At 36.7% G+C, this 24739-nt stretch overlaps 1 protein-coding gene across 5 annotated transcripts in view; it reads left to right on the forward strand.

The window, feature by feature from the left end:
- BDP1 (B double prime 1, subunit of RNA polymerase III transcription initiation factor IIIB) overlaps positions 1–24739 on the forward strand; it is a 122347-nt gene that overhangs the window by 41951 nt on the left and 55657 nt on the right. For all 5 annotated transcript variants that reach the window (XR_010342596.1, XR_010342597.1, XR_010342598.1 and 2 more), the window contains exons 12-22: positions 3521–3679; positions 5606–5762; positions 9023–9114; positions 10055–10283; positions 12307–12437; positions 17031–18729; positions 19063–19247; positions 19988–20210; positions 21862–22040; positions 22984–23194; positions 24250–24380. Coding sequence is in view for 2 of the 5 variants with exons in the window: in XM_021673209.2 (XP_021528884.2) it covers positions 3521–3679; positions 5606–5762; positions 9023–9114; positions 10055–10283; positions 12307–12437; positions 17031–18729; positions 19063–19247; positions 19988–20210; positions 21862–22040; positions 22984–23194; positions 24250–24380 (3396 nt within the window). In the remaining 3 variants the exon portion in view is untranslated. The remainder of the gene's footprint in view (positions 1–3520; positions 3680–5605; positions 5763–9022; positions 9115–10054; positions 10284–12306; positions 12438–17030; positions 18730–19062; positions 19248–19987; positions 20211–21861; positions 22041–22983; positions 23195–24249; positions 24381–24739) is intronic.

The raw sequence follows: 24739 nt of genomic DNA on the forward strand, positions 1-24739 counted from the left end.
TACTCATTGAACAGCAACTCCCATTTCCTCCTCCCAGCCCTTGGCAATCGTGATTCTTTCTTTTTCTTTTTCGTTTTGTTTGTTTTGTTTTGTTTTTGAGATAGGGGTCTCACTCTGTCACCCAGGCTGGAGTGCAGTGGCACAATCTCAGCTCACTGCAGCCTCAGCCTCCCAGGCTCCCAAATAGCTGGGACCATCGGCATGTACCACCACACCCAGCTAATGTTTTGTATTTTTAGTAGAGATAGGGTTTCACCATGTTGTTCAGGCTGGTCTTGAACTGAGCTCAGGTGATCCACCCGCCTTGGCCTCCCAAAGTGCTAGGATTACAGGCGTGAGCCACAGTGCCTATTGGAGTATTTTTCTGTAACTGGCTTATTTCACTTGGTGTAATATCTTGAAGTTTCATCCATGTTGTAGCATGTGACAAGATTTCCCTTTTTTTTGAGACTTGAGTCTTGCACTGTCTCCCGGGCTGGAGTGCAATGGTGTGATCTTGGCTCACTGCAACCCCCGCCTCCTGGGTTCAAGCAGTTCTCCTTCCTTAGCCTCCTGAGTAGCTGGGATTATAGGTGCACACCACCACACCTGGTTATTTTTTTTTTGTATTTTTAGTAGAGATGGGTTTCACTTTGTTGGCTAGACTGGTCTTGAACTCCTGACCTCGTGATCCACCTGCCTCGGCCTTCTGAAGTGCTGGGATTACAGGCGTGAGCCACCACTCCGGGGCAAGATTTCCTTTTTTATGACTGAATAATATTCCATTACATGTATTTGCCACATTTTCTTTATCCAGTCATTGGTTGACGGACATTTAGGTTGTTTCTGTCTGTTGGCATCACTGAAAATGGGAGTGCAAATATCTCTTCAAGGTCCTGATTTCAATTTTTGTAGATAAATACCCAGAAGTGGGGTTGCTAGATCACATGGTCATTCTACTTTTAATTTCTTGAGGACCCTCATACTGTTTCCAATAGTGGGTGAACCATTTTACATTACCACCAACAGTGTTCAAGGGTTCCAGTTTTTTCCACATCCTCTTCAATTAATACAGTCTTTCATTTTATTAATAATGTCTGTCTGAACAAATAGAAGGTGATATCTTATGGTTCTTTTGATTTGCATTTCCCGGATTATTTTTGATGTTGAGCATCTTTCTAGCTGTTAGCCATTTGTATTATCTTCTTTGGAGAAATGTCTATTGAGGTCCTGTGCCCAATTTTTTAATTAGGTTATTTTATTTTTTGCTGTTGAGTTTTGAGAATTATTCATATAGTTTGGATTTTAGCCCCTTATCAGAAATATGACTTGCACATTTTCTCCCATTCCATAGGATGCCTTTTCACTCTGTCTACTGTTTCCTTTGGTGTACAGAAGCTTTTTAGTTCATTGTAGTCCCATGTCTAATTTTGCTTTTGTTTCCTATACTTTTGGGTGTCATATCTAAGAAACTATTGCCAAAAACAAACTTAAAGCTGTTAATTATTTTTAAGCATATAATTTAGTGCCATTAGTTAGATTTACATTGTTGTGCAGCCATCAACACCATTTATAAAGTGATTTTTATTACTGGAAACAGAAAACCTGTACCCATTATGCAGTAATTTCTCATTCTCCCCTTGCTGCAACCACTGATAATCTCTAATCTCCTTTCTGTCTCCCATCCAAGTACTAACCAGGCCCAGACTTGCTTAGCTTGAGATCAAATTAGGCCCATTCAGAGGGGTAAGGCTATAGACTACTTTCTGTCTCCGTGACTCTGTCTAATCTAGATATTTTACATAAGTGGAATCATATGCCATTTCTCATAGTTGTTTGTTCCTAGTTGACAGATATCTAAAGTGTGACTTCAGAGATACACCTAATTTCATAAACTACACAAAACTGTACTCATGGCTTTTTCTAATTTTTAAAATAATTTTTAAAAATTATTGTTAATTTTAATAATAGCCTCCCAAGAAGCTGGGACTGCAGTCATGGGACACCACACCTAGCTAATCTTAAAAATATTTTTTAATAGAGGTGTTTTCCAGACTGGTCTCAAACTCCTGGGCTCAAGCGATTCTCCCACCTCAATGTGAGCTACTGTGCCTGGCCCCAACTTTTTCTAATTTAGGGAAAAAACAACCCTGTAATGACTGTTAAAGTCCCAGTTGTTTTTGGAAAACAAAGAGTTTATTCTAAAATTGTTGTGTACGCAAGAACAAAGGCTCACCAGTGATAAAGACAGTTTTAAAAAACACCAACTTTGGAGAGGGACTCCCTGTCCTAGACTAATGTTCAAGCTAGAATAACTACAACAACATGGTATTGGTACAGAGTTAGACAAATTGACTCAGTGGAACTGAATATAGAGTTTAGGAAGAGACATTTAGGAATCTGTCATATGGCAGAGGTAGCTTTAGAAATTAGGGGGCAAAGATTGAACTAACTATTCATTAGATTGTGTTGAGATTTGAAAAATGTAATATTTTATCCTTGGATTACCATAACCACTAACTTCCTGATGGATTGAAGACTAAAAACAAATCTTTACAACTTTTAGAAGAAATGTAGAAAAATGTCTTTGTAATGTCAAGGATTTATTAAGACGTAGAAAATACAGACTTTAAAAGATAAGATTGATAAGTTCGACAGTAGTAAAATTAGTGCAATCTCAGGTCACTGCAGCCTTGACTTCCTGGGCTTAAGCAATCCTCTCACTTCAGCCTTCTGAGTAGCTGGGACTACAGGCATGTGCAACCACACCTGGCTGATATTTGAAATATTTTTTAATATTGTAGTTCTCACTTTGTGTAGGACTATGTTAACTGCAACTTGAGCTTATTGGAGCTGTGTCCTCCTCGCTTTATATGATTTGGTTACACAATTCCCTGCAAAGCAAGGATTGCCTATATAAATTTTAATGAAAGCTAATTCCTAAATTTTACTATTATTTTACACATGTTTGATGTGTAAACCCCATTTAATAATTTCTCATTTTGAAGCCTTTTTTTTGAGATAGAATCTTGCTCTGTCACCCAGGCTGGAATACAGTGGTGTGATCTTCACCTCCTGTGTTCAAATGATTCTTGTGCCTCAGTCTCTCGAGTAGGTGGGATTATAGGTCTGCACCACTATAACCAGCTAGTTTTTGTATTTTTAGTAGAGACAGGGTTTAACTATGTTGGCCAGGATAGTTTCAAACTCCTGGCCTCAAGCGATCTGCTCACCTCGGACTCCCAAAGTACTGGCATTACAGGCGTGAGCCGCCATGCCTTCATTTTGAAACTTCTTGAGCATGTTCCTAAGCGTGTAAATTTGTGGCTGCTGCTTCTCTGGTGGTACAGTTTTCTATAACATAATGCAAGATGGCTCATAGAAAAGCTAATACAGCAGTTTGTATTATTCTATAATGTGAAGCAGCATCTTGCAAAATGGTGATTTTATGTGTTTAAAATTTTTAAAAATAATTATTATAAAATATGTATTATTAGGAAATCTCTCTCTGATATAGTTTCTTTCTTTTTTTTTTTTTAAGTAATCAACAAGATGTCACATCAGTAGCAACTGAGGCTTCAGAATCAAGCATTCCAGATTTGCCTTCATTAGAAGTTGGAATTAGAGCATTGTGTGAGGTGAATAATGCTGTGGGTAGTTGTACAGAAGAAAGAAATATTGACCTAAAAAAAAAGTCACTGTAAGTATTTTATACAATAGAATTTATTTCTAAAATTTTGATAAGGTTCTTAAATGATAATAATGTTGCTTTATTCAAGGATTAGAGGGGACCATCAATACATAGTTTATTAATAGTAGAGGGGATCATTTAATGTGTAACTATACTGTGGTCTGTTAAGAGTGTATTACTTTGTATTTCATTGCAGAAAGATTCTCTTACATATCTGTTGTATAATAATGATATGAATTTTAGGAAGGTGGTAACTTATGAAATTCTAAAACAATTTGGAAGCCTCAATATTTACCACGAAATTTTACTTTTACTTGATTTGAGTGTTTTTTTATGCTTAGTGTCAAAATAATGGATTTTGATATTGATGATTTCAAGGAAGTATATCTTTTAGTATATAGATACTTATTAAATTAATATCTTCCCAATAAACTATTAAAAGCATTATAAAAATCTCCCTTTGAAGAGATACTTGAAGATTTTATATGTACTTTTAATATTCCTTATAACTCCTCATCTCATATGGGCTTAAAGTCTATTCAGTTTATTTTTCAGTAAAGTACTGTCACAATAGAAATCAAACCTTTAAAAAATCAAAATGTAAATTAGTCTTTGAAATAGGCAATACATTTGTAGGATTCAAACATCAAAAAGTATAAAAAGGTATGATTGAACTCTCCCTCTTACCTGTCCCCTTACACTCAGACAGTCCATATTATTTCTTATATTCTTTCAGAGATTAAAAAAAAGTACATTCAAGCTAATACACATTTATATTTTTTGCTCTAATTATAAACCTAATGACAGTATACTATATATAACATTTTGTAGTTGTTTTCTTCTGTCTTTACATAGAGACTCTCCTTGTTCTTTTTGTAAATTAATAGTGTTCTATGTATGTATGCATCATAGTTCGTATTATCAGTGCCCTATTGACTGCTATGTAGGTTGTTTTGCTAAACAACGTTTATAGTCTTGTACCTCTGTCTTTTTGCCTATATACAAGTATATTTGTAGGGTAAGTTCCTGAGCTGACAGAATATATGGTGTGTACACACACATACACCTTTAAATATTTATGATATTTATTTATTTATTTATATATTTGAGACAAGGTTGCACTCTGTTGCCCAGGCAAGAGTTCAGTGGTGTGATTATAACTCACTGCAACCTCGACCTCCCAGGCTTAGGTGAGCTTCCCACCTTAGTCTCCCAAGTAGCTGGTGTGCACTACCACATCCAGCTAATGTTTTTTTTTTTCTAATTTTAGACAGTCTTGCTCTTGTTGCCCAGGCTGGAGTGCAGTGGCGCCATCTTGGCCTTCTGCAACCTCCGCCTCCCGGGTTCAAGCGATTCTCCTGCCTCAGCCTCTTGGGTAGCTGGGACTACAGGCACGTTTTACCACACCTGGGTAATTGTATTTTTAATAGAAATGAGTTTCACCATGTTGATCAGGCTGGTCTCAAACTCCTGACCTTGGCTTCCCAAAGGTGATCCACCCACTTTGGCTTCTCAAAGTGCTGGGATTATAGACGTGAGCCACTGTGCCCAGCCTTCCCATCTTCATTTAATCTTAGTTAGTATTTATTAATTTTATCCTCACTGTATTGTATTGCATTTCATCTTATCTTCCTTATTGTGAGATGCTACCTTCAGTATATGCCAAAATCATGTCTATTTTGGAGTCATTTTCTGGATTTTAAATTTGTTTTATTCGTTTATTCATATATTAACACTGTTTTGATTACTGATGAATAGTATATTTTTAATATCAGATAGAACAAGTTATTCTCTTCTTTTTAAGTTTTCTTTGCTACTCTTATTCTAAAAGTGAGCTCTTAAAGGAGTTCTTCCTAGTTCTCGATAGGTTATTTTAGAAGTTCATTTGGACATGATTGTATGTTGGATGCTATTTAAATAATGTTAATTTTTCAGGGAAATTGATCAAACAGAAAATGTTAAACCGATGTTGAGAGGTCACTTCCAGAGACCTAAACCCAATTTGTCAAGGGCTGGGAAGAAATCAGTTCTTTCAGAAGGCAAAACAGAAGCAGAGAACAAGAATTCACACTCAGAAACTTCCGTTGAAAAGGTATGGAGTAAGAGACTTTATGGAAATTAAAATTATAAAAATTTTCCCTAAATAGGAATACAAATTTTTGACTTGTAATTACAAAGCACTGTTACTAATATTAAAACAGATACGAGAACTTAACATTAGATTTGTTCCTATCTTAACACTTTTACACTATTGGTAGGAGTGTAAATTAGTCAACCAGTGTGGAAGACAGTGTGGCAATTCCTCAAGGATCTAGAAATAGAAATACCATTTGACCCAGCAATCCCAATACTGGGTATATACCCAAAGGATTATAAATCATTCTATTATAAAGACATGCACATGTATATTCATTGTGACACTGTTTTCAATAGCAAAGACTTGGAACCAACCCAAATGCCCATAAATGATAGACTGGATAAAGAAAATGTGGCACATATACACCATGGAATGCTATGCAGCCATAAAAAAGGATGAGTTCATGTCCTTTGCAGGGATATGGATGAAGCTGGAAACCATCATTCTCAGCAAACTGACACAAGAACAGAAAACCCTTCATAAGTGGCTGTTTAACAAAAGAACACACGAACACAGGGGCCATCACACACCGGGGTCTTTTGGGGGGCGCAGGGGCTAAGGGAGGGATAACGGGGTGGGGGAATTGGGGAGAGATAACATTAGGAGAAATACCTAATATAGATGATGGGGGGGATAGATGCAGTAAACCACTATGGCGTGTGTATACCTATGTAACAGTCCTGCACGATCTGCACATGTACACCAGAACGTAAAGTATAAAAAAAAAAAATGATATGTTCCTATCTTACTAGGCTTTTGTTTATACAATTTTTTTTTTTTTTGAGACAGAGTCTTGCTCTGTCACCAGGCTGCAGTGCAGTGGCATGATCTCAGCTCACTGCACCCTCCGCCTCCTGCGTTCAAGCAATTCTGCCTGAGCCTCACAAGTAGCTGGGATTACAGGCATGTGCCTCCACGCCCAGCTATGTTTTGTATTTTTAGTAGAGACAGGGTTTCACCGTGTTGGCAAGGTTGGTCTCAAACTCCTGACCTTGTGATCTGCCCACCTCCGCATCCAAAAGTGCTAGATTACAGGTGTGAGGCACTGTGCCTGGCCAAAACCTTTTCAGCTGGCCACAGTGGTGCATGCCTGTAATCCCAGCACTTTGGGAGACCAAGGCAGGTGGATCACTTTAGGCCAGGAGTTTGAAACCAGCCTGGCCAACATGACAAAACCCCATCTCTACTAAAAACACAAAAAAATTAGCTGGGCATTATGTCACACACCTGTAATCCCAACTACTTGGGAGTTTGAGGCATGAGAATTGGTTGAACCCAGGAGGGAGGAGGTTGCAGTGAGCCGAGATTGTGCCACTGCACTCTAGCCTGGGTGACAGAGCGAAACTCTGTCTCAAAAACATAAAAAATAATAAAAAACTTTTTCTCTGAAACTATTAATTTACACTTTTTTGGGTCGCATTGATCTTTTTAATAGCTATATCAGGTTAACATATTGATTTACGTAATCAATATGCTACATTATTCACATGCTACTGATGGATGTTTAAGTTGTTTCTATTTTTGTTTGTTTTTTTAACTTGTATATTAGAAGCAAACAATTTTGTAAATAAGGCTTTCTCAAGGATACAGACAAAGGATAAATTTCTAGAGATGATGGGATTGTTGGGTCAAATAATATTTTAAATATTTTTATGACTTGTTATACATGTCTTCTGTTGTTCTTTTTATTACTTTAAAAAATTTTCTGATGTCTGAGTTTCCTGAATTGTTATGCAATTGTCAAACTGTCTTAAAGAATCTATTTGCTAAAACACTTTTTAAGATGTTGGTTTGCTTCTTTTCCTGTTATGTCACGTATCTTTTATCATAATCTTTATAGTATAGTTATATTATTTCTAATCTTATAAGATAATTATTAAATTCTAGAAAATTTGGAAAATGCAGATTCATGTAAAAGTTAAAAATTAGTTGTAATTTTTTTCTTTACCTTTTTTCTTTGAAGTGTTGTAATCTTGTTTCTTCTAATACTTGTAATTTCATTATTCACATGTAATCAGTCTTTTCACATATATCCTTAAAGATTTTCTTTCACAAATCTGAGCCATGGTTTGGTTGTTTTTGTTTGTTTATTTGTTTGTTTTTCCGAGATGGTATTTCACTCTGTTGCCCAGGCTGGAGTGTAATGGCATGGTCTTGGCTTGCTGCAACCTCCGCCTCCAAGGTTCAAGCAATTCTCTTGCCTCAGCCTCCTGAGTAGCTGGGACTACAGGCATTTGCTACTGCACCTGGCTAATTTTTGTATTTTTAGTAGACAGGGAATTCCACCATGTTGGCCAGGCTGGTCTTGAACTCCTGACCTTGTGATCTGTCCACCTCGGCCTCTCAAAGTGCTGGGATTACAGGCGTAAGGCACCACGCCCGGCCTGAGTCATGGTTTCAATTCAGTTTTGTATCCTTTGGTAATTAACATTTCAGAAATGTCTTTCTGAAATATTTAGTGTGAATCCATTTTTGTTCAAAAAAAAAAAAAATGTACACCAGGTGTTGTGGCTCACACCTGTAAGCCCTGCCCTTTGGGAGGCTGAGGTGGGCTAATCACCTGAGCCCAGGAGTTTGAAACTAGCCTGGGCAACATGGCGAGATCCAGTCTCTACAAAAAATAGAAAAAACTAGCTGGGCATGGTGTGCACCTGTAGTCCCAGCTACTCAGGAGGCTGAGGTGGGAGGATCACCTGAACCTGGGAGGTCAAGGCTGCAGTGAGCTATCACTGTACTCTAGCCTGGGCAACAGAGTGTGACCTTGTCTGAAAAAAAAAAGAAAAAAAATTATCATCTGCATTTAGGAGTTTTAGAAAATGTGTTCTAGTTAGAAGTACAAAAATTGTAGTTCATATTTATTTATTTTTGGAGGCAAAGTCTCACTCCGTCACCCCTGCTAGAGTGCAGCGATGTGACCTCAGCTCACTGCAATCTCTGCCTCTTAGGTTTAAGCAATTCTCCCGCCTTAGCCTCCCAAGTAGCTGGGACTACTGGGGCATGCTGCCACACCTGGCTAATTTTTTATATTTTAGTAGAGGTGGGGTTTCACTCCAACTCCTGAGCTCAGCCAGTCCACCTGCCTTGGCCTCCCAAAGTGCTAGGATTACAGGCTTGAGCCACTACTCCGGGCCAGTTCTGTTGTTGTAATTTCTATTTATTACAAAGTTTGAACTTTTTATGGTAAGTAGATAAATTGTAGGAAATTAAATTCACAGAACCACATGGAAAAGGATAAAATGAATACACTGGACATTCTGAGAATGGAGACTGCAGAGAGAGAGACTCCAGAAGCTGAAACTGTATCTATGTAAGTATTCAGGAAGTAGTATAAAAATAGTATCTCTTAGGAATGATTGTAATAATTTGTTTTCTACTTAATAAGGTCTGAATTTTGTTTTCAAGTGGTGTACCTTGTTTATTTTCAACCACAGGTGGTTTTGAAACATTAATAATTCTCTGTTTGATATTGCTTATGTAAATTTTATGAATCTATTGAGTTAGCCATTACATTTCAGTGGTTACAATATATGTTCTTGCATAATTTTATTTATATCAAGGGATTTCAAAAGGGAATATTTAACTTGAAATGGAAATCAAGAATAGGCTTCAGTCCATTGTGAATCTGACTGGTGGATTCTGGGCTGTTCCAGAGGTTACCATTTATATCATGATTTGGGATTAATCCCCTGGAGTTGTACATTATTCTATAGTATCCTTAGGAATAGTATTATATGCTTGTCAGATGTAGATTTTTCCAATTTTGTAATAAAATTCTATTTAAAATTGCTTTTTAAAATAGGCTTCCAGGATCGTATCTTGTCTTTTTTTTTTTTTCTTTTTCTTTTTTTTTTTGAGATGGAGTCTTGCTGTGTCTCGAAGTGGCCCAGTCTCTGCTCACTGCAACCTCTGCTTCCCGGGTTCAAGCACTTCTCTTGCCTCAGCTTCCCAAGTAGCTGGGATTACAGGTGCCCACCACCATGCCTGGCTAATTTTTGTATTTTTAGTAGAGATGGGGTTTCACCATGTTGGCCAGGCTGGTCTCAAACTCCTGACCTCAAATAATCCTCCTGTTTTGGCCTCCCAAAGTGTTGGGATTACAGGCGTGAGCCACTGTGCCCAGCCGGATTATGTCTTTTCAGGACATTTGTGAATTATTTCATATTCCAAATGGTTTACTTATTCATGCCAGGGAGAAGGAAATTTGTGACTTCAAAATAAACATTTATTTTACTCCTTTGTGGTTCTAGTTTGGGTGAAAAAAAGTGTCTGCAGGAAGGTAATCAACTAAAGGCGTTCAGACCTGCACAAGTGAGGGGCCGATTGCAAAAGCCAAAGCCAAATGTAGGTAAAGCTGCTGAAAGAAAAGAAATTCTCGTATCACAGCAAGAAATTGGGGCCAATGTAGAAATGAATGAAAATGAATCCTGTGTTGATAGAGATGAAAAGAATAAAAATGAATCCTGTGTTGGTAGAGATGTAAGTACTCTGATTCCTCTTCACATTTTTGTTAAACAAGTACATGAGCCTTAATATAAGCTTCCCTTCACCCTTTACTTACTTATTTTTTTGAGACGGAGTCTCTTCTGTCACCCAGGCTAGAATGCAATGGCACGATCTTGGCTCACTAGAACCTCTACCACCTAGGTTGAAGTGATTCTCCTGCCTCCAGCCTCCCTAGTAGCTGGAACTACAGGTGCACGCCACCAAGCCCAACTAATTTTTGTATTTTTAGTGGAGATGGGGTTTCACCATGTTGGCCAGGCTGGTCTCAAACTCCTTACTTCAGGTGATCCACATGCCTCGATCTCTCACAGTGCTGGGATTACAGGCATGAGCCACCATGCCCAACCCCTCTACCCTCTTTTAAAAACATTACCTCACAATTTGTGTGAATCATTTATTAAATTTATGGTAAAATCTCATAGCCAGCAGCCTTGCTAGTTATAAAGCCATTTTAGATTTTGAGCATTTACATGATAGGTAATCTGTGTTACCTGACCTCATATTCAATGTTGGTTTTTCCTGTCACTTAGTGGATATTTGAATTAACCTCCTCTTTTGAAGAGATTAGTACATATGTGAGTTTTAACATTGGCTTAAACAGCATAAAATGTTAAAAGCTCCCTACTAAGATACAATTCCAAGAACAAAGACTGAATTTTAGATTATTTACATAGTCTTTGAGATAAAGGAAAAAGTTGGCATGTTTTGAGATTTCAATTTCTTCTCTTATAATTTCCATGGTCCATAGGCCAGGCATGGTGAGTCATGCCTGTAATCCGACCATTTTGGGAGGCTGAGGTGAGAGGAATGCTTGAGGCCAGGTGTCTGAGATCAGTCTGTCAATATAGCAACACTCTGTTTCTACAAAATAAATATACATTTTTTAAATTATACTTTAAGTTCTGGGGTACATGTGCAGAACTTGCAGTATTGTTACATAGGTACACACATGCCATGGTGGTTTGCTGCCTCCATCCCCATAACCTACATCAGGCATTTCCCCCAGCGTTACCCCTCCCTAACCTCCCCACCCCCTGCTATCCCTCCCCTAGCCCCCACCCCCCAACAGACCCCAGTGTGTGATGTTCCCCTCCCTGTGTCCACATGTTCTCATTGTTTAGCACCCACCTATGAGTCAGAACATGTGGTGTTTGGTTTTCTGTTCTTGTGTCAGTTTGCTGAGAATGATTCTCAGCAAAAAAAAATTTTTTTAATTACCGGGGCTTGATGGTGTGCTCCTATAGTCCCAGCTACTTGGGAGCTGAGGCAGGAGGATAAATTGAGCTCAGGAGTTCAAGCCTTCAGTGAGCTATCTATGATCATGCCATTGCACTCCAGTGTGGGTGACAGAGTGAGACCCTGTCTAAAAAAAAAAAAATCCCATGATCTATGATGCAATTATAATAATCAAAAGAATTCAGAAAGATAGGTCCCCATGGGGCATTTCTAATAGATGAGACCAAAGCAGTTACTTTGATTAGGAGAAAAAGAATGGGGCTTTGCGATATACTAAAAGAAGTAGCTCATGAAATTTTCTCAGATAGCTAAAGAAAAAGCATTAAAAGTTTTTTTTTTTTGAGACGGAGTTTCGCTCTTGTTACCCAGGCTGGAGTGCAATGGCGCGATCTCGGCTCACCGCAACCTCCACCTCCTGGGTTCAGGCAATTCTCCTGCCTCAGCCTCCTGAGTAGTTGGGATTTCAGGCACGCGCCACCATGCCCAGCTAATTTTTTGTATTTTTAGTAGAGACAGGGTTTCACCATGTTGACCAGGATGGTCTCGATCTCTTGACCTCGTGATCCACCCGCCTTGGCCTCCCAAAGTGCTGGGATTACAGGTGTGAGCCACCGCGCCCGGCTAAAAGTATTTTAAAGTCACCATTTTATAATTTTAAATTTTTTGCCATTTTATTCTTAAATTGAACAACATTTTCAATGAAATCTGTTACTCCACATTGTGAAACCCAAAACATTAAAAAATACTGTTTGTTTTCAAGACTCCTCAACACATGGAAGATCAATCGTGTAAAGATTTTGAAGAGGAAGGTGTCATATTACAGCCTGAGAAAAATGATTCTTTGCAAAATGTGCAGCCAGATGAGCCCAAAGTTCTTAGTGAATGTCTAAGGTAAGCATCATTTTGTTAATGATATGATCTTTGGATTTTTGTAAAAAGTTTTAGAACTCTTTAATCAGTTTTTTAAAACAGAATCAAATTAGATGGATTTGTTATCTGCATGTCTAGTTATATAGTGTTTTAAGATATAACTTCACCTTTCAAGAAAATTTATGTCATAGCCTTTATGTGAATTTCTCAGATGGTTTGAAAAAAATTTTTTTTTTTAATCTTTTGAGATGGAGTTTCACTCTTATTGCCTGGGCTGGAGTGCAATGGCGCAATCTCAGCTCACTACAATCTCCTCCTCCTAGGTTCAAGCGATTCTTCTGCCTTAGCTTCCCGAGTAGCTGGGATTACAGGCGCCTGCCACCACGCCTGGCTAATTTTTATATTTTTAGTAGAGACGCAGTTTCATCATATTGGCCAGCGGGTCTCTAACTCCCAACCTCAGGTGATCCATCTGCCTTGGTCTCCTAACGTGCTGGGATTACAGGTGTGAGCCACTGCGCCTAGCCAGCCTTATCACTTAACATGCATATTAAATTATATGTTTATGTTCAAATGTAAAATACGACTTATTTTTTAAACATTTGTTTCTTTGGAATTAGATTGAGCACATACTGCCTTTATTTAAGATAAATAAATTTTATTTAAAACTTAGGTATAAAAACCTGTACTGCTCATAGCCAAAGCCTTTTCTTTTTTTTATTTCTTCCTTGGAAGGTACCAAGCCAGGCTGATGGAATTACTAGTATACTTTTTAAATTTTCATTTTAGAAATGTTTCATGTGTGCGGAAGTGCAATAATGGACTCCCATATATCTGCTATCCAGTTTCAGTACTTAATATTTTACCAGTCTTTACAGTTAAAGGCTGGCTTATGCTATACTTTCTTCTGGCTGTATTAGCCTATTTAAATAGTACCTAGCTGTGCATGGTGGCTCATACCTATCTAGCTACATGGAAGGCTGAAGGAAGAGGATTACTTGAGCCCAGGAATTTGAAGCTACAGGGAGCTAAGATTGGACCACTTTAGTCCAGCCAGGTCAACAAAGTGAGACAGACTCCTGTCCCCTCAAAGAAGAAAAGTACCTAACCTGAGAGTGAAAGCTAGGTTTCCTGAATTTCTTTAAAGATCTTTGTTGGAAGACAGAAAAATTTATTTCTTGTTGCCTTCACTATTCCTTTACTTCTTAGTCCTCCCCACTGCCCCAATTATTTTACTAATGAGCACACAGTCTCTAGATAGAAGCTTGCATGACTACATTGCTTGTTATATGTCTCTGATACAGATTTTAATTACAGATAGCTAGCAAATTATTCTTTTTATTTATGTCTTTTCAGTTTAAGCTAGAGTCTATTAATAGATACTGTGGCTTAGTAGAAAATTAAACTTTTCTGAGTGGCCTCTGTGTTTTAGAACACTGGTGGATATTGTCTGTAACTAATATTCAGTCTGATCTCAACAGCTTTCCTATCTATGGTCAGTGTCATTTCTGCTTTATCATTGTTGTCTTTCTGGCCTTTGAATCTCCAAAATCCTCAAAAACAATTCTAAGATGCTGTGTTTTATCAAATTATATGCCTATGTCTAACAAAGTTTTCCCCTCCCCTACTCCAAATAATGTTGGCCTGTTTGAGATGCTGTGTAAGAGAAAGAGATAGTAGGATACAGTCTCTCAGAGAATGCATTAAAAATTCTTTAGGCTGGGCATGGTGACTCACACCTATAATCCCAGTACTTTGGGAAACTGACACAGGAGGATCATTTGAAGCCAGGAGCTCAAGACCAGCCTGGACAACATTGCAAGACCACATCTCTATAAAAAAATGTACTTTATTAGATAAGCTAGTGAATATTTCTTTAAAATTTAATCTTGTAGGTTAATTTTGCATCTTATCTATTCCATATAAACATTTTGAGGGTTTTGTCATGATTGGTGATGTTTCTTTCAAATATATATATATATATATTTGAAACACATATATATATACATATATACGTATACATATTTGAAACACACACACACAAACACACATGGACATTTCATTTAAGACAGGGTCTTGCTCTGTCACCCAGGCTGGAGTGCAGTGGTGCGATCATGGCTCACTGTAACCACAACCCCCTGGTCTCAATCACTTCTCTTGCCTCAGCATCCCAAGTAGCTGGGACTACAGGTGCATGCCCCCACACCTGGCTAATTTTTTAATATTTTTAGAGACAGAGTTTGCCATGTTGCCCAGGCTCGTCTTGAACTCCTGGGCTGAAGGGATCCTTTTTCCTTAGCTTCCAAAAGTGCTAGGATAACAGATGTGAGCCACCACGTCTGGTCATGAATATTTTGAACTCTTTGTTTTAGAAAAACACATATACAGACCTTGAAGCAGATTTATAGTTTTATGCCCACTCCATATCTTATTTTCTCCATTCTTAATCCTCTTGCTTTGCTTTTATTCTCAGATTTGTGATCTGAGGAGTTTGTGGATCCACTGTATATTTTAAATTGAGAAATAATCTAGTTCAATTTTGTGTCTGATATCCAATCTCAGATACTGCACTTCAGTCAATTATGCACCCCTTTTGTTACTTAGAAACAATCTAATGCTATGCTGTAATGGCAGTTTAAAAAACCTAAGCACATAGAATATAATTATAACATTGTATATCTGTATCTTATAATCTTAACCAATATCAGAATAATGAAATTATTAATAAAGCCTTTGCTTCAAGCATTTACATGTTTGAAGAATATGCCTGTTTTCAAAATGTGACTTTATAAAGAGTTTATCTTTCTTCCCATGATACCCAAACCAAAGATTGTTAGCACAGTAATCTCCCTATAGATGTTTCTGGATGGAGATGAAAAGTATCATAAATCAAAAAATGGAATGCAGTCCATTCAGGACTGATCAAATTAAATTTCCTCTATGGATTGCTATTAATTTTACATTTAATGTTGTCAATTACTAAAGTTAATGATGGATATAAACATTTAAGTTATGTAAACAAGTACAGTTTGACAAGCAATTTTATTCCTAAGGACCTGTCTTGTACTATCAAAAATTGCATTATTGAAAACAGTTATTTCAATGAGAAAGGATAGTTTAGGACCTAGAGAAGTTGAAACAAGCAATAGCATACTTTTTTTTTTTTTTTTTTTGAGACAGAGTCTTGCTCTGTTGCCCAGCTGGAGTGCAATAGCGTGATCTTGGCTCACTGCAACCTCTGCCTCCTGGGTTCCAGCTATTTTCCTGCCTTAGCCTTCTAAGTAGCTGAGATTACAGGCTTACGCCACCACCCCTGGCTTATTTTTGTATTTTCAGTAGAGACGGGTTTTACCTTGTTGACCAGGCTGGTCTTAAACTCCTTACCTCAAATGATCTGCCTGCCTCAGCCTCCCAAAATGCTGGGATTACAGGCTGAGTTACCACGTCTGGCCTAGCATACTTTTAAATAAATCTTTTGCTTATTTGTTTTGAGATGGGATCTTGCTCTGTCGCCCAGTCTGGAGTACAGTGGCATGATCATGGCTTACTGCAGCCTTATCCTTTCTGGGCCCAGGTGATCCTCCCACCTCAGCCTCCTGAATAGCTGGCACTACAAGTGTATGCCACCATACCTGGCTGATTGGGGTCTTTTTTTTTTTCAGTAGAGATGGGCTGCCTCTGCCTCCCAAAGTGCTAGGATTGCAGGCATGAGGCATCGTGCCCAGCCCAATACATCTTTTTTTAAGCTGTTGAATGTATAGTTATATACTTGTTCAGTCTGACATGGCTGAATAAATCTAGTGTTTCATTTGATCTAGCTTTTGCCCAATATTAACTTTTCTGGTGAGTCATTTAAAAGCTCTTTCACTCATTTATATGTTTATTGATTTTCCTATCTATTATAATAAACAGAACACAAAGCAAAAAGTGCTGCTGCTTTTCTGGAGAGCAAGGTGCTTGTTTTTGATAGTGATTTTGTGCCCAAAGCATTCAGCAAAATATTGTGTATTTAATCTATCCTTTTATTTTTGACTTGTGTTATCAAATACTTGTATTAATCAAATAACAAGCTCTTAGAGAAATATCTGTATAGGAAATCTCATTTAAAATTGGTTTTAAAAGGTAAGGAGAGCAGACCTCATTGTAGTCATAAGATTTAATCTTAGTCAAGTCATACTTGTATCTAGGTATTTGAGGTGGTCAGGTCTATTATGGCAAAGCATTTGTCTGGGTAAAAGATAGAAGGGATGAATAGGTAGAAATAGCAGACATACATTGATCTAGCTCTAATGCAGAGAACTGGAGAGTCTTTCCCAGCCAGTATTTACAAACAGTGGTGTGAATGACAGTTGGAAAGAGACTATTAGAATTAAATGGCTTCTATACTAATTGACCTTACTAGATATATATGTTTAACATTTTTGCTATGATTTCGAAAGGTGAGATGTTTTTCTTTCAATTTTTAAATTTTACCCAGAGATTCCTAGGGCTTCCTTAATTTTTTCGAATTTGAGAGTTTCTGGTGTTTCTGTAGTGATTTCTCAAACATCATCTCTTTCAGCAGGCAGTCTGGTTTAAAACTTGATTGTGTGCCCTTTTTTTTTTTTTTTATAGCATTCAAGAGAATAATAAAGCAAATAAACGTGACCAAGTCTCAATTCTAAGGACTCGATTTCAGAAACCAAAGCCAAACATAGGAAGAAGAACTGGAAGAAGAGAAATTTCCTCAAAGGAAGAGTTACTAGAGAAGATAGCTGTCTCTGGGGAAATGACAGCAGCATTGAGAGAAACTGTAACACCAGATACCTCACCAAGGGAGATGGTAGCAGAAGATATTAGTACTACTAAAGAAATGCAGTCAGATTTAAAAGAATTAGGAGGAAGAGCCATTTCTCCCAGGGAGAAGATTGTAGATGTGATTGATGTCACTATGGAAATGGAGACAGGTTTGAAAGCAGCTGGAAGGGAGATTTCCCCAAAGGACAAGACACCAGAGGTGACTGATACCACTAAGGAAATAGACAAATATTTGGAAGAAACTGGAGGAAGAGAAATATCCCCAGAGGAAAATGGCCCAGAGGAAGTCAAGCCTGTAGGTAAAATGGAGACAGATTTGAAAGCAACTGGAAGAGAGAGTTTCTCAAGGGAGAAGACACCAGAGGTGATTGATGCCACTAAGGAAATAGACAAAGATTTGGAAGAAACTGAAAGAGAAATATCCTCACAGGAAAAAGGCCTGAAGGAGGTCAAGCCTGTAGGTGAAATGAAGACAGATTTGAAAGCAACTGGAAGGAAGATTTCCCCAAGGGAGAAGGCACCAGAGGTGACTGATGCCACTAAGGAAATAGACAAAGATTTGGAAGAAATTGGAAGAAGAGAAATATCCCTAGAGGAAAATGGCCCAGAGGAAGTCAAGCCTGTAGGTGAAATGGAGACAGATTTGAAAGCAACTGGAAGAGAGAGTTCCTCAAGGGAGAAGACACCAGAGGTAATTGATGCCACTAAGGAAATAGACAAAGATTTGGAAGAAACTGGAAGAAGAGAAATATCTCCACAGGAAAAAGGCCTAGAGGAGGTCAAGCCTGTAGGTGAAATGGAGACAAATTTGAAAGCAACTGGAAGGGAGATTTCCCCAAGGGAGAAGGTACCAGAGGTGATTGATGCCACTAAGGAAATAGACAAAGATTTGGAAGAAACTGGAAGAAGAGAAATATCCCCAGAGGAAAATGGCTCAGAGGAAATCAAGCATGTAGGTGAAATGGAGACAGATTTGAAAGCAACTGGAAGAGAGAGTTCCTCAAGGGAGAAGACACCAGAGGTGGTTGATGCCACTAAGGAAATAGACATAGATTTGGAAGAAACTGAAAGAGAAATATCTCCACAGGAAAAAGGCCCAGAGGAAGTCAAGCCTATAGGTAAAATGGAGACAGATTTGAAAGAAGTTAGAGAAGAAATTTCCCAAAGGGAAAAGGGGCTAGTGGAGATCAATGCTGTAAGGGAAAGGGAGATTGATTTGAAAGAAACGGGAAAAGAAGACATTTCCATGATGGAGAAAGTATCAGGAGAGATGGCTGCCATTGAAGAAATGGAGGCAGATTTGAAAGTAACTGGAATAGAAAATTTTAGAGAGAGTGGATCTGAAGAGATCTGTGTTACTGAGGAAACGGTGGCAGAATTGAAAAAAACTGGAAAGACAGACATTTCTCCAAGGGAAAATGAGCTAGAGGAGACCAGTACCTCAAAACAAACTGAGACACATTTAATGCAGAGTGGTAGCAGTGACTGCAGCGCTATGCCTTCACTAGATATTAAAGTATGTATTTTTCTGTCCTTTAAAATTTTTTTGAGTGCTTTTTTCAGAGAAAAGTTACCAGAATAATTCCATTATTTTGTCTTTAAGTCCAACAACACTTAAAAATCTCTAAAAGTTTAGTCTTTTATAGCCCTAAGTTTCTATGTTTCAGTGCTTTGAAGAGTTTCCTGAATTTCAGGTTTTAACATTCGGAAGTTAAATTTTATTTAAGAATTAAAAACTTGTAAATAAGTTTAAAGGAAAATGTTTAGAATATAGTAGACTTTTGTTTTAAATATATGAGATGTTTAAAGAATATTTTATTTGTGCTGATTTATTTGACTGTTTTTCTAGAATATCAGCAGTGAAGTACTGTCGATGATGCATACACCTGTAGAAGAAAAAAGAAATCCTGAAAAAGAATCAAGTAACTTAAGTCATTTCAAGGTTTCTTCACAGACTCATGAATCTGATAAAACAGAAGTCCAGGGGCTTCGATCTCCAGATGTTCCAGAGCAGTTTTCAGATATTAATTTAAGGTACAAGTGTGTTTTTAAAGACACAGATATTAAGTTATATTTGCAGATTATGTTTAAGTGAGATTTCAAGGTATAATATATGCAGGATAGTGTTAGAGATTTAAGATAGTTTTGGGAAGACTGGGAGAGGATTGAAGTCACTCTGACAGTTTTATATCGCATCCATTTCCCCAAAGTTACTGACATACAAAATTGTAACAGTCTTAAATCAATACAGGTTTGACAGACTCATATTTTCTTTGCACAGAGATGATATAATTCCTAGGCTCATACCTGGATTGTACCACTCATGTTTTTCAGGATCTACCAGATAGTTCGATTTGTTTTCCTGTTAAGAATTAGAATTAGGCCAAGTATGGCGGCTCACACCTGTAATCCTAGCAGTTTGGGAGGCTAAGGTGGGTGAATCCTTTGAGCCCAGGAGTTTGAGACTAGCCTGGGCAACAGGCTGTAGAAACCCATCGCTACAAAAATACAAAAACTAGCTGGGTGTGGTGGCATATGCCTATAGTCCCAGCTACTTGGGAGGCTGAGATGGGAGGATCACCTGAGCCCATGGAGGTCAAGGCTGCAGTGAACTATGATTGTGTCATTGCACTCTAGCCTGGGTGACAGAACAAGACCCTGTCTCCAACAAGAAAGAATTAAATGTTTACTGCCAGTCTCTAAGGTTGTCCTGAAACTCTGTTGCCACTGCCCCTTCAGTTCATTCTAAAGCTTGATAATCTTTGTTCCAAAAGCAAATCTCTTCCTCAAGAACAGAAGCCACTTGAAATTAAACCAGCACCTTTTGTGAGAAGTCGATTCAAAAGACCAAAACCAAACTTAGCAAGGGCAGCTTTGAAGAGAGAGACTACAGAATCAGAAAAATATGTATCTGGGAAGAAATCAGAAACCAAGAAAATGGAGACTGTTGTGATGCAAGAGAATAATGAACAACCTGATACTGTCCCTTCTCAATATGTGAGTGATATTTAAAATGGAAGTTCTGTGTGGGTATTTTTTTTTTTAAGTTAAGGGCTACTAAAAGCACCTGGCATTAAAATTTTACAAATATTTCTGTGTAATTTTTGCTGCATGTTATATTGTTCCCATGCTTAATGTGCCTCATTATTACAAGCAATTTGTGTAAGAATCTCAGATATCTGATGATGGACAAGCCTGTTGTGGGAAAGCGTTTAGGAGGTCTGGGCTCTGGTTCCAGTTCTGGCTTTGTGACCACTGATGAAACAATTTTCTTCATAGGAAAAATGAGAATAATAGTTTTTTATTGGGGGGGTGGAGGCAGCAAACCACATTGCCATGTATATACCTATGCAACAATCCTGCATGATCTGCACATGTACCCCAGAACCTAAAGTACAATAAAAAAATATATATATGTATATATATAAAAATAGTTTTTTATTTATTTTTATTTTTTGAGACAAAGTCTCACTGTCGCCCAAGCTGGAGTGTAGTGGTGTGATCTCGGCACACTGCAACCTCCACCATCCGGGTTCAAACTATTCTACCTCAGCCTCTCAAGTAGCTGGGACTACAGGCATGTGCCACCATGCCCCACTAATATTTTCTTTTTGTATTTTTAGTAGAGATAGGGTTTCACCATGTTGGCCAGGCTGGTCTTGAACTTCTGACCTCATGATCTGCCCGCCTCAGCCTCCCAAGGTGCTGAGATTGCAGGCATGAGCCACTGTGCCTGGTGACAATAATAGTTTTTTATTTTACTCTGTTGTGAAGGTGAAATGTAAGTTTGATTTGAGTTAAAGGTAATATTTTATTTACTTTATTAACTTTCTCCATAACAGATTAAGATTGTGTAAAATACCATCAAAAACATTGAAATGAATAATTATAAACTGAATGTTTTCCACATACAAAGTCCTTTTTAGAATTAAAATTCTTATTTGACATTTTAAAATAGCTCAGTACTTTACTGTGTATCAACATTTATACTTTTTCTCCTAAGCTTATAGTCATAAAAGATAAGTTACATTTGTATTATGTTTTCTGATTATAGAATTTTCAATTTGGAAAATTATATGTATTCTAAAAAGTGAGTCTTTTATATCACATCCATTTCCCCCAAGTTAATCATACAGCAATTTTGAATATATCCACTTAGACTTTTTGGTATATTTATAAAATAATAAAATGGGCAGATATTTTTATTGTTTTCCAAAATGACACTAATTCTTGCCTTCTGATTTTTCCATTTAAAATATTGTGAACTTCTTTTTAGATCAGTACAAAGAGATTTATCTTCTTTTAAATGATTAGGTACTATTGCATTGTAAATCAATTAAAATTTATTCAGTCCCTTAATGACAGATCTGTCTTATTTCTGATTTTTTGTTTGTCTTTTCCAGTGGGGGAGGTGGCATTTAAATTATTACAATAAATATTTTTGTATGTATGTTTCTACTTGTTAAATATTTATAAGATACATTTCCAGAAGTAGAATTGCTGGGAATTAGAGTTTTGGTGTAGACTAACTACCCTATTGTTTTTTACAAAGAAGATATAAGTTTATACTTGTATGAATACAATAAGAAAGTTCTTATTTCTTTATACTTTTAGGAACCCTGAATGAAATTTTTTTTCTGCCTTTTAGGATGAAACTTCCCTAATGATATCAAGAGAAAAAGACACGTCAGGTCACAGGAATGAGGAAGCTGTGATATTGCCACGTATACAGACTGAAAATAACCTTTCACCTTCAAATTCTTGTGAACCTAAAGAGGACTCTCAGTCAGCACAAGCCCAAGAAAATGACTTAGTTGTTTCTGTGGGGTAAACAGTTACTTTCTTTGAAAATATAAAATAAGAGAGACACTCCTTTTAAGTATTTCTCATTTTTATTGAGATATGTTAATGCATTTAAAAAGTGAACATAAAGAATATTGGTTTAATTTTATTGATTTAGCAGACTGCCTAAAATATAATATCGGATTTAATTCAATACCTTCTAATGGTTGCCTGCTGTGTGCATTGTCAGCTGCTTGAGTCTATACGAAGCAATGCATTTAAAAAGTACGGGTTGAGCATCCCTAATCAAAAATTCTGAAATGCTCCACAATTTAAACTTTCTGAGAGCTGATGTGGTGCTCAAAAGAAATGCTCATTGGAGCATTTTGGATTTCCAAAGTAGGGATGCTCAGCTGATAAGTATAATGCATATATTTCCAAATCTAAAAAAATCTGAAATCTGAAACATTTCTGGTCCTAAGCATTTTGGATGAGGGCTACTCAGCCTGTATGTATATAAGCTATATATATCCATTACCTTTTAAAAATTGGTGAAATACATATAACATAAAATTTACCATTTTAACTATTTTTTATTTTAACTATTTCTTAATGTACAGTGGCGTTAAGTGTATTCACATAGATGTCCAGTTGCCGCCACCATTCATTTTTACCCTTTATTTTTCATCTTTGTAAAATGAAACTGTGTACCTATTAAATATTAACTCATTCTCCTCTTCTTCCAGCTCCTGGCAACCACTATTTAGCTACTCTAGGTATATCATATAAGTTTATTATCTTTTGAGAATTGAAACAACTGCTTTCTTTTGTAAAGTAAGATGTTTATAATCAGAAAGCAATTTCCCTTTAATGGTACAAAGTATTTTTTAGAACCTTTATTAGAGGAGATCCAAATTTTACATTTCTACATTAGTTTTCAACTTTTTATAGTCAAGTGCCCTGTCTTTCTCCCTGTCCCCTTGTTTAGGACTAATAATATAAACACTTGCCAGCAAGAAATGAAGGAAAGTGTCATTCCAACTGCTCGACCAGTAAGGGGCCGACTTCAGAGACCGAGACCAAATGTAAGAAAGGCAGGACAAAGGCAAATAGTAGAAAAAAGTGATGCCAAAGGCGTAATTAAGAAAGAAAGAACAATATTACAAAGGGATGAAAGTGAAAAGAAAGTGTTAATTGTGGTGAGTTATTGTTATGTAATTAAATTAAGCCTTTTAATGCATTTACAATATCAAGTTACAGCTCAGATATGGCTTAGAAATACAGGCATCTGACACTTATTCTACTCAATGAATACAGTATCTGGTTTTGTTTCATATTTGCTCTTCTGGATTTTTTTTTTTTTTTGAGTGAAAATAGATATATTTCTTTTCTAACTAATGAAACTATTCATCGTGAAGTGTTCCATTAAGACAAAATAATATAATAAATAATGCAAATCTCACTCTGAGATAACCACTGAAAATCTTTTGATATATCTTACTGGATCTATATATGCACACTTATGCAAATTTAAACAATAAAATCATTACATATTATAACTTTCTGTTATTCACTTACTACTATGTTAAGTGGCTTTTTGGATTAAGAAGTACGGAGTTGCATTGTTTTTGTTGGATAACATTATGCTGTTTTGAATGACAGTTTAATCTCTTATTGATGGGTCTTTTGGTAGTAGGAAAAAGGCCTAAGTAGTGTAATGCCTAAAAATGTTCACTTTAGGTAGTTCTTTTCTGTTCATTTCTCTACCAATGCAAAGTCTAGATTTAAAATAATCTTTATTCGAACCAAAAAGCTCTTTCTTAAAAAAAAAAACCATTAAACTTTTATTTTTAATTTCATAGCAGGTGACTATTATAGTTTTAAAAGTATTATGTAAACATATTATTGCAATAATCTTTGAAACTTTTCTCTGAACTAGGCATCCTTGTTTTGGCAACAGAATATGAACATTATATATCCAGTTTGAATCTAATTTTAAAGAATTAACCACACATGGTGGTATGTGCCTGTAATCTCAGTTACTCAGGAGGCTGAGGAAGGAGGATCACTTGAGCCTACGAGTTTGAGACCTGCCTGGGCAGCATAATGAGACTATCTCAAATAAATAAATAAATAAACATTTAAAAAAGAAAAGGAATTCTTCAAAACTAAGTATCTTTCTTAATGATGGAAATATTTTAAGAAGTATATTCTGCTATAAAAATAACATACGAATATGATTTTGTCTTTTCAGTCAAATTCTCAAATTGAAACAGAAATTGAAATTCCATCCTCCACAGTTTCAGAATACAGAATGTATGAAAATCAAAGTCAGGTGGTTCTTGTAGAAAACCTTCATGTTAACAAAACAAATAAAACAGTCAGGTGAGTTTGCTTTTAACAAAACACAAGATTTTTCAAAGATAAAGGTTATATTTTTGCATAGTTGATTTTCTACATTAGTAACTTCACATCCTGAAAATGTTAAAAGGATAAAGTAATAGATACTTTTGATACTAGAGTCTTTTAAATCTGCTTCTTGAATACTGTATGAATTGCATGGCTGATATTCTCTTAAGTATATGATATTCTTTTTTTTTTCTTTCTTTTTTATCTTTTAACTTGGTACAAAAGCATGGTATATGATACTCTTAAGTATATGATATTCTTTTAAGTATATGTAATTTCTCTGAAAAGTTTGACCAGCATCCTCATTTTTGGTACCAAAACTAAACTTTTAATAT

The sequence above is a fragment of the Aotus nancymaae genome, unplaced genomic scaffold, assembly GCF_030222135.1.
Source record: "Aotus nancymaae isolate 86718 unplaced genomic scaffold, 86718_ANA_hifiasm-v0.15.2.pri h1tg000014l, whole genome shotgun sequence".
Taxonomy (NCBI): domain Eukaryota; kingdom Metazoa; phylum Chordata; class Mammalia; order Primates; family Aotidae; genus Aotus; species Aotus nancymaae.